This window comes from Populus nigra, chromosome 17 (genome assembly GCF_951802175.1).
Source record: "Populus nigra chromosome 17, ddPopNigr1.1, whole genome shotgun sequence".
Classification (NCBI taxonomy): Eukaryota; Viridiplantae; Streptophyta; class Magnoliopsida; order Malpighiales; family Salicaceae; genus Populus; species Populus nigra.
In genome coordinates, this window is record NC_084868.1 from 13,386,160 (window position 1) to 13,396,896 (window position 10,737).

Below are 10,737 nucleotides of genomic sequence, written 5' to 3' on the forward strand. Positions count from 1 at the left end.
AATTACCAAAAAAAATTAAAAAAAGTATGGAAACAAAGGAGTACTCTATCTCTGAGGGCACACATTCACAGGCTCTAGCAAACTAGAGCCAAGCCACCTACGATTCTTTGCTCTTATGTAACCTTTTGAAAGGAAGCTGCTAAGGAAAGGAAACCAAACCCTCTAGGCTCCACCATATCTATAAACCTGACCCAGACTCAGCAGTCACGGGTTGGTTTATCCATAAAGACAATGTTGTTATTCATTTTTCTTGCAAAAAATCAATGAGTTCTGACGAGCACTCGATCAAGTCACAGATTAATGACCGGATTTAAACCAGGTCCTGGCTAGTTCTGGTGGTAACCGTGACTCATGCCAACTCATGAGCCGGGCTAGTTTAATAAAAGTGGGGTCTACCCTATTCTTTAGCGTAATATCATTGAAAAGACACGCTCTCTTTCACTCTGAGCAACCAGTCTTCTGACTCTCTCCTTTTTTTCCCCTTTCCTTCTAGGAGAAGAAAGTTTGTTGTGCTGTGAAAATGGCAATGACCAAGAAGATATTGATGGTTCTGGTTCTGGTTCTAGTCTTAGTGAGCCTTAATGATGGAGCCCAGGTGCACCATGTAGTTGGAGGGGATCGTGGATGGCACCCTTATTCTGATATTGGTTCTTGGTCCTCTGCTAGAACTTTCAGAGTTGGAGATAAAATTTGTAAGCCCTCTCTCTCTCTCTCTCTCTCTCTGTCAATATTTTTCAGAGTTGAATTATTGATTATTCCTCCATTTAGTTTTTTCCTTTTCTTTTCAATATTGGAATTCCCAAATGTCTTAATATTTATTAACAAGGGTATGTTTGAGAGTGGTTTCGTGTAATTGAAATTTAGTTTTTAGAGTATTTGGATTTAAAGGGCTATAAATCCAGGACTTGAAGCTTATCAATACAAGTAATTCAGCTTTTAATTTTTAGTCGGTAGAGTGATTTTGGGAATGTATTAGGACAAGTGAGATGAGCTAGTAATAATTATATTTGACCTGTGGGGAGATCAGGGTTCACCCACTCTGCAGCACAGGGTAGCATAGCTGAGGTTGAGACAAAGGAAGAATACCTAACGTGTGATGTGAGCAATCCAATCAGAATGTACACTGATGACAGTGATGGCATCACTCTTGATGGAGAAGGGGTCCGTTACTTCACAAGCAGCAGTTCTGACAAGTGCAAGAATGGCCTGAAATTACATGTGGAGGTGGTGGTTCCTGAAGCCGGAACTGATACCACCACCGCACAAGTCGCATCAGAAGGCTCTGATAAGGCTATTGCTGCCCCACCAGAAAGTTCAGCTCCATCCCATTTCGGTGCAAGCTTTGCTTTATTGATGGCTGGATTTTGGTTGTCCTATATGGGCATTTAGATTGGATTTTCCTAGCTCTTGTATGCTTCTTGTTTTTGGATTTTATAGTAGTGATTTTTATGGCAGCAAAAACTTGGAAAACTTGCAAAATTATGTTAATTTGGACCTATGTATTCTTTGGTTTTTGCAAGGAATATGCCCATAAAGTTTATTATTATGATTATTATTATTATTCCTGGTCGTTTGATTAAATGTTCTATACTAATGAAAGCACCCTTCTTCTTCTTCCATTAATCCTTCACCAACCTTCATACACATGAGAGGATGAAAGTGCTTTAAAAATAATGTATTTAGATTGAAAAATATTAAAATTTTAATTTAGATACACCTTGAAAAGGGGCATTAAACACGATCCGATTATCAACTCGATAACTCTAAGCCTAGCTTGAATTGAGTTTCCTTTCGAACAAAGTTATAAATTAACCTGATTAAATTACCAGAATGCATAACAAGTCAACTCAATGACTAACCTAGCTCAAATCGAGTTTGTTTTCGAATGACTTGATATGTCAACCAGTAACTAGATCGACTCAAAGGATTTTTAAATTTGTCTAAAATGAAGTCGTTTTAAAACTCTTTTGTTCGAACAGTATCATTTCATTAATTAAAAAATCAAATCAATTTTTTCCAAAAAATATTATCATTAAAAAAAAAACTCAAAACATCATCGGATTTAACCCACAAACTAGCAAATTAATGATTCGGGCCTTAGGTAGTGGAGTCTAACAACTATTATCTAAAAATATTAGCAAATTAGAATGATGCTAATGTTACCAGAATTTCTATCATTTGACTTGTAACACCCACCAATAAAAGCCTGTCATTTCAACGGATGAAATTTCTCAGAAACTTATTGGACGAATAATGTTTAATTAGCACTGCTAGATTATACTAGAGCAGCCATTTTTATAGTTCCTAGTGTAGGTTTTAGTCTGGGGTTGCCTTGAAAGGCCTGAAGGGTGCTTTGCTCATATGTACACAAACAGAACCAGTGCTCCAAGCTCTTAACTACCATCCATCAGTATCAAGCATCAACTCAAAAATATCAAATCAAGGCATGGTTTGGAAACAAGCCATAGCAGATGTAGGGTTTGGACACACCATGCAAGATTGCTACCATTCAAGTCGAAGGAAAATCATTTGCTTGAAATTAGGAACACATCAATTGAGACCAGGATGCATCAGTTTCTAGCATATTGTTTGAGTTAATGAATACATCTAGCAGCCTCCAAACAAAATACACAGTCAGTGTACACTACATTTCACAAGTACATTTTACTACAGTAAACATTTTACAATTTCATCATTAGATTTTCTGCAGCAAAGTTACAAGGATATTAGTTACAGAAGGCTAAAGGGATTCTTTTCCTTCTTTTATTTTCTTTTTTAGCAAGCACAGTTATAGACTTACAGGATAGTTAGCGGTTTCATGGGCTAATCTGAGCAAGTGAAATTCTGGGAACACAGAGAAAGCTATCATTTGTCCCTCAGCACAACATAGTTAGATCCACTGGTCTTTTGAATCTTAGAAATTCTCCTCAGAATATCTGCAAAAGCTTTCTTGTCCTGCACCAATGAACTTCCACCAGTCAGAAAACAGAGAGGAGAGAGGGAACCGAAAGCATCCAAAACTTTTCAGGTGATGCTACTTTATTGTTCTTCCAAAGGAGGAAGCAGAAATTCTCGTTCAGTAGAATGAATATAGTAAGCAACAAGGAGATACATCTTCAGTCCATCCTATCTATATTATTATCCTGTGCCACCAACCCAACCTTGGTTGGACTGGTAGAAGCCCCATGTTCTATGCAAAAACTTAGCCACCCACACCCCTTAATGATAAGAAAAATCCCCTGGCATGAGATTCAGACACTCTAGAACAGTTTTCTAAGCACGTGTTTTTCAACCTTAAATTGTGTTTATCCCATCATGAACAACACAAATTCTTAAGAGCATGCATAACCTGACTGATAATCCTAAAGAGTAATCAGCAGTGAAGCACTGGATAGCATAATTACCAAATCATAAGCATGAAAACTAAGGGTGATTGTAATTTGATCTAAAGTTAAACCGGTTTTAGAAAAAATAAGTAAATAAAAATGCATGGTACTAGCTGAAAACATAGCTTCCATAGAAAATCTTGCAACAGCACAACAAACAGGTCAGTTTTGAGTGGCAGGCAATATGAAGCAAGCTTGCACAATGCTAAAGAAGAGCATATACCTCAGGAGTCCTTAGTCGTGATTTAAACCTAGCAACCAGATCCTGTGTGGTAACAGGCCCATTTTGCAACAGAACAGCCCTGATCTCTTCTTCAGTGACAGGACCAGTAGAACCTGATGTTGACCCCGTTTTTGATGATGGCGGTGTTACTTTAGGAGTTGCAGTACCTTTAGTAGCAGGCGAGCTTTCTTCTTTCACGGCAGGTTTTACTTCCTGCTTTAAGAGAACATTAAAGTTGATAGGAAGATTGGTTATTGCAGACATTCAATAGCATAGCGCACTGTTTTAGATGTATATTTGAAAAAACATCTTACATTTTCTGTCTTCACCTTCTTCACAGGTGCACCATTAGAAGATTTTGCATCTTCACCATTCAATTTTCTTTTCCCCTTGGCAGACTTGGAGGTAGAAGGGGTTCCCTTAGCAGAACCTGAAGGTGTTGGTTTTGCAGGACTATTGTCAGCAGCTTCCTCCTTCGGCACAACATCCTTCTGCTTTGGAGCCAGTACAGGAGAAATATCATCATCCATCTGATAAGACCAAACAAGAGCACTGTAAGTGAGAGAAGATACAAAAATTAACAAGACAAAGAAAGCTTTACAAACTAGTATGTCAAATCAGGCATCATATAAGTTGATTGACATCTCAGAATTAAAAAAAATTAATTTCCACCCCTGATCGCTCAATGCACTTTCATATCGGACCAGGAAAATAGAAGCAAAAAATAAAAGCAAATAGAAAACAAGCACAGCAAAGCAATGTTGAAAATGCTCTTAGGTTGCCAATTAAACATGCATACAATCAGCCATCACAAAAACTCACATCCTCGTCGTCGTCGTCATCTTCTACATCTGACTCGTTTAGACCATTTGCTTTCCCTAGTAGCTTCTTCAACTCTTTCCCAGATTTACTCAGTCCTCCCTCCTCATTCTCCTCATCCTCATCATCTTCATCCTGCAAGAACATGCAAATACCTTACTGTTATTATCAGCATTACAAAAATAAAAATAAAACCCAGTGTGCTTCTCAATAATAATGTCCCCCTTTATCAATTCAAAAAATGTGCTCCAAAATTAAAATTCCATTTCATATATCAGTCAACATACAAAAAGTTCTGACTAAAATCTCCACATTTTCAAACTACTCTCAGAAGAACCAAACTAGCCTAACCAGCATTACATGAATATAATAGAGCATATATAACACACCAAGCAAATAGCAATATGCCAACATGCCCAAAGAACATATATAAGTTGAGGCACAAAAGCAAGTAGTTTGGATTAGCACCAAGATAGTTTGCTAATACAGACCTGCTTGATTTCAGGAGGAGCAGGAACTTCTGGGGCCAAATCCTCCCGTTCCTCAGGATCAATGGCAACAGCTTCATCATCATCGGTGAAAATTTCTTCATGCTCCCAATCATCACCTAAGACCATAAAATACATGTGCCTGAGGTAGGAATTACTAGAAAACCTAAATTGCCATGTATGGTTTACACACAAAAAAAAAAAAAAATTCAGTGTAAAATTCAACACAGTTGAAGCTCATAGCACGCCCATGAAAAAAGAACAAAAAAGCAATGTATCATGTTTAATGTGCATCAGAAAGAAGATATTATTGATTTCAAGAAGGCAGAAAAAAAGACTAGCAGACATTTTTTAAAAAAAAACCAGCAATTAAAAGAACATAAGGAAATCATTTAAGCATTTATACAAGAAATTGGCACCCACATGGCGTTTGAGGAAAAACACTCACCCTTCTCAATATCATCATCATCCATATCAAGATCACCTCCTCTTGGACCTTCTTCATCATCATCACCACCCTGTTTATTGAGTCCGAGTCTACTCTTCCTTCCTGCCTCCTCCTCCTCATCTTCCTCACCCCTGTCAGACACATTTCCCTCATCATCATCACCACTTGCTTTCCGACGCCCACCTCTCCCGCCAGCTGAAACACCCTCCTTATCATCTACCTTCTCCACCTCACCAAATGCAGCAGCTCCATTATTTGCAGCTTTCATCATCCACCTTTCATACCCATCCGCAGTCTTCCTCCTATTCTTCATCTTCTCCTCTGCTTCCTCCAACGTAAGTTGCTTATAATGCGCTACCTTGTTAAAGTTGTACCTATTCCACATATCATCATTACCACATCAATCACAAGCACCAAATTCATACATTTTACAACCACCCTACCTCAAGTAAGGAACCACAAACACCAAAGTCATTAAAAATAACAATCACAAATACCATGAACCAGCAGGAATAGCAACAAACTCTTTCCCAGTCATCATCAACAGATAATAAGTCGCCGATTGCGACCCTTCAAGATGACCCTGATACTGAGACTGCCCAGTCTCATCCTCCAATTGCCAAGGCTTATTCTTAAACTTCTCCTACACAATCCAAAATCCTCAATTACAAACCTAAATACTCTATACTTGAAAAAAAAAAAAACACACTAAAATTATGTATAAAAAAATTATTATTACCCTCAAAGCATCAGTAATCTGACGACCAAGGATTCCTTCTTTGTGCAAAGACCATTTATTTTCCGCATTTTTTTTCTTGGAAAAACCTGGCAATCCTGTCACGAATCTTCCTATAAAATAATTCTTGTCGCTACTCGTACTCGCCCTAACATTATACTCCTAATAATCACCCGAGAAATCATAAAAAATGGGGAAAAAAATTCATATTTCACTTCTAAAAATCACCAAAAAATATTCGAAAAAATGATAAAAAAATAATCCGAAAAATAAACAAAATCAAACAGAGAGAGATACTGTACTCGAATCAAGCGAGTGACAGTAGTGCCACAATCGAAGCATTTGCCGCGATTCTCCGCCATTGTTTTTCCGCAATTCAAGCAAAGCGTCATGTGCTTACAATTGCTTCCGTACAAATCTGTGGTGCTGCCGCAGCCGCTACACGACGGCTTTAACAGAAGATCGAACGACATTTCGCAGACTAATCCTTCGAGAAAGATTAGGATTTATACAAGCTTTTCAATTTATTTATTTTTTTGAAAATATTGAATTAATTAATTATTAATCCGTTGATTTTATTTTATTTTTGCTTTTGGATTTTAGGATTTTGTGATTTTGCACTTCAAAGAGAGAATGAATGAGGTCAAACAGAAGGTTTATTTATAGAGAGAGGAATCAGAAACGGCGTCGCTTGTTTTTTATCCGCCGTACCAACTTTTACCGTGCAGCACTTTCTTAACGTGGGGATAATTGTTTTTTTTATTCAGCTATTTTTTAAATTATTTGTTTTATGTATTTAGATTATTTTAATATTTGGATACGAAAAAAATTAAAAAAATATATTTTAATTTATTTTTAAATAGATAGTACTGTGAAAAGAAAAATGTACAATAATTTTAAATACATTTTTATATCATCACTTTCATATTTTGAAACTGTATTTTAAAAATATATTTAGTTTAAAAAAGTAAAGAATTATTATTTTATTATGTAAGTATTAAAAATATCAAAAAAATATTTTAATATATTTCAAAATAAAAAATATTTTAAAAAAATATCATATAACTCAATATTAAATATTCAGAAGTTTGAGTACTATATCATAATAGAATAGATAAAGACAATTGGAAAAAATATATATTATTTTTTGTTTTTTAAAAAAACAAAAATTTATTTCAAAATTGTTATATATAATTTCTCTCTATTCCCGCTCAATTTGTGTTTAGATTTTTTGTATTTGTTTTTTCATTGTAAGACAAATATCTTTCTCATTAATTAATAAATTAACTAGTTGAAATAAAAAGATATATCATTATATATTTTTTGTTTTGAAATAACATAAATTTAATTTAAAAATATTAATATATATATATATCAATGTTTTTTCTTTGTTTTTGTTTTTTAATCTCTATCCCATCTTTATAACCAAATAATTTTCTTATGTTTTTTTATATTAATTTCTTTTTTATTTTAAGACATTAACCAAACCAAGCAGGCTGAGCTGTGCCCAAAGAGGTAAAGTTACGGATTATTATATAGATTTTTCCATCCACGTAAGAAATCATATTATTTAAGCAACCATATTCTCAGAATTCTTATTTGCTTGACAGATATTGGACCAGTGACTCCACACCATCTGATCTACTTGGATCTGGAACAATCAGCGCACCTGTGAGGCTTCGGTCAGATCTATGCCTGGAATTCCAGTTTGTCTTTCCTTCCATCATCTTCTACTGAACAACAGCAGCCCCTTGTATTGTCAAGCAGGAGCTATGCTTGTTAGAGCTAACATGGAATGGGCAAAAGCCACTGTCACTAAATGGGGATGATCCAAGGTTCTTTCCTCGTGCATTTCCTTCCTCTGTCTCCCGTGAAATGCAAAACACTACTTGAAATTCAATCCGTTGCAGGGAGATGGTTACAGTGTTGGGTTTGGCACTTGCTCTCGCCGGCCGGAAGAATCCTCCCGTCACCTTAATGTTGGATTGCGCTCTGAGCCTACATCACCTTTAAACCCTCAATAACATACTATATTTGGACCTCGATCCAACTCCTGGGATTGAATCATGATCTCGTGCAATCTCAGGATGTTTAGTATTGACACACACCACAATGCATTATTATGATCTCCTGGAGGTCAGTGCGACATTTAGGCAGTGTGGGTAGTAGTTACTTTTCAGATAATTTTTTGTGTTGAAATGCATGTTAATAATGTTTTTTTTATTTTTAAAAAATTATTTTTGACATCAGCACATCAAAACAATCCAAAACATACAAACCATATTAAATTTTAACAAAATAAAATTAAATTTTTGGGAACGCAGTGTTTAGCTTTCTCTCCAGTAACCATCACCAACAGTAAATATGATGTATGCCTTGTTAATATGACGCTAACCTTTCTCGTCAAATAACTGCGACTATCAACATTTTTCACCAATGGGACAATGAAGTACAACAATCAACAAACTCATTTTATAGATTAACTATTAAAAAACTATCTAAATTTAAAAACCTAAGTTGTTAGGTGAAGTTTCAAAATATAATTTATATTGTTATCTAACACATCTCTTTAAGTGAAAAGCTTTTATAGGCTTAAAACTTGAACATATTCACATTACCTTATGCTTAATTTTTATTAATTAAAATGAGAGTGATGAAATTTGAACTCATGATCATTTGGTTATCAAGACTCTAATACCATGTCAAAGAACCATCTCAACCCCAAAACTTAAACTATTGCTTAAACTATTATGTGAGATCTCAAGATATAATTTAAATTGTTCTTTAGCATGACAAATAATAATCTCAACCAAATAGTTTAAGCTGTTAAGTGAGGTTTCAATGTATAATTTATATTATTTTTTAACACACTCCTTCAAGTAAAAATTATTTGAGCTTGAAACTTGTATAGATTCACATTAACTTATGTTTAATTTTATTAATTAGAACGAGTGTGATGAGATTCGAACTCGTAATCATTTGATCATCAAAATTTTGATATCACGTGAAAAAATAATTTTAAATAAAATATAACTATCCTCAATGATTACTCCATGCTATATAAAAAAATTTAATGTGATTAAAATATATAAATATATTAGATTACCCTAACACACGAAACAAAATTCCATATAAAACATATCATCACTATTTCTTATATAAAGCTCTTACTTTTTGCAAGGGAACGTGTGAAACAACTAACCCAAAAACTTCAGTCGTGTACATCTCAAATTCAATATAAAGTTTTTACTATTTCATCACAGACGTTATAGAGATCAACCACAGAATCAAAAGCACTTGCATTTGCCCAAAAAGCATGTCCGTTTGTGAAAAGCAAATCATGGGTCCCCTACGAAACGGCAAGATCATTCAAGAAAAAAGAATCAAAACGTTAGCCCACAAACAATCCTTGACATTATTGCAAAATTTTCCAAAACCTTCTGTATAAAATCTCACTCTCATCTCACATTCCCTGACCGTCTTTTCTTCCTTCCTTCCTTCTTTCTTTCTTTCAAGGTTGAGGAAATGAACCCATCTAGCAATTTCGGCTACTTCTCTTCCTCCACCACAACAGTCACTTACTCTTTCCATAATGACCATACTACCCCTACACAAACCATCGAAATCCCCATCAAGCCCCTCTCCCCCAAATCCACCACCCAATCAAGCACTGCCACTTCTGCTGCCACCAAGATCCAATCTTGCTACAGGACACATATGATCCGAACCCTTTACAAGAAAATCTCAGCTGTTAGTTCTGAAGCTGATCAGTTACAAAACCAAATCCAACGGCAGGAAACAGTGGATGCAATAAGAAGTAGCGAGAAAGAAAAGCTGGGGATGAATGAGGCCTTGATGGGCTTGCTTCTGAGGCTCGATTCAGTACCTGGGGTTGATCCAACGGTGAGAGAAGCAAGAAGGAAAGTCAGCCGTAGGATTGTGGGGTTGCAGGAAATATTGGACTCAATATGTGAAGCAAAAGTTGGTGCTGATGGTGGTGACTATTGTGGGTGGCAGTGGGACCCTTATGGTGGTTGGGATATGGTGTTGGAGGAGATGGAGGAGGAGATTTGTATGGAGAGAGGTGGTGAAGAAATGGAGAAGTTTTGTGCTCAATATCTTGGGTTTAGATGCTTGCAGAGGTTTTTGAAAGAACCATGAAAGAAAGATTGGAACTTTTGATCTTTTTGTGCCTAAAGATCAAAACTTTTAGTTGTACAAGTGAGTGATGATCATAAATTATTTTGTTTCTTCGTTGATTGAAACTTTTTGAATTTTATTTTGCTGTCTCTGTGTATAGAAACAAAAGTTAATTACTGAACTTGTATCATAAACAAAAGTTTGCTTTGTTAATTACCAGAAACTTGTATTCCTCCTCCTCACATCTCAAGAACAATGAATGATTCCACTAGAAAGATAATTTATTGATCCTAATTTTATGAAAATATGACTCAAAACATGTTGAACAATTACTCCAAATTTTGTAATTAGTTATTGAGATAACAATTGATTGACTACTTTAAAACACTTTTTTTTTTCTCAAAATGAAAAACTTGTATGAAATGTTTAGTGTATTTTGATATTTCCCTGTGAAAACTAATTATTTCTTTGAATTCTAAATAGTTTATTTACGTCCG

General features: G+C 35.3%; 3 protein-coding genes across 3 annotated transcripts; 2 read left to right on the forward strand and 1 right to left on the reverse strand.

Annotated features, from left to right (window-relative positions):
* Positions 1–206: 206 nt before the first annotated feature.
* Positions 207–1,561, forward strand: LOC133676843 (umecyanin-like). Its single transcript, XM_062098618.1, has 2 exons — positions 207–692; positions 1,028–1,561. Exons 1-2 carry the CDS (start codon positions 521–523, stop codon positions 1,387–1,389), a joined length of 534 nt encoding a protein of 177 aa, XP_061954602.1. The 5' UTR covers positions 207–520; the 3' UTR covers positions 1,390–1,561.
* A 953-nt stretch (positions 1,562–2,514) lies between these two features.
* Positions 2,515–6,738, reverse strand: LOC133677589 (transcription initiation factor IIF subunit alpha-like). Its single transcript, XM_062099671.1, has 9 exons — positions 6,403–6,738; positions 6,104–6,262; positions 5,862–6,007; positions 5,365–5,738; positions 4,920–5,035; positions 4,432–4,563; positions 3,924–4,139; positions 3,610–3,822; positions 2,515–2,955 (listed from the first exon to the last, which is right to left on the reverse strand). Exons 1-9 carry the CDS (start codon positions 6,571–6,573, stop codon positions 2,866–2,868), a joined length of 1,617 nt encoding a protein of 538 aa, XP_061955655.1. The 5' UTR covers positions 6,574–6,738; the 3' UTR covers positions 2,515–2,865.
* Positions 6,739–9,445: 2,707 nt separating this feature from the next.
* On the forward strand, positions 9,446–10,453 carry LOC133677057 (BAG family molecular chaperone regulator 5, mitochondrial). The gene has a single exon (XM_062098898.1). The coding sequence runs from the start codon at positions 9,626–9,628 to the stop codon at positions 10,259–10,261; it is 636 nt and encodes a 211-aa protein (XP_061954882.1). The 5' UTR covers positions 9,446–9,625; the 3' UTR covers positions 10,262–10,453.
* Positions 10,454–10,737: the final 284 nt, after the last annotated feature.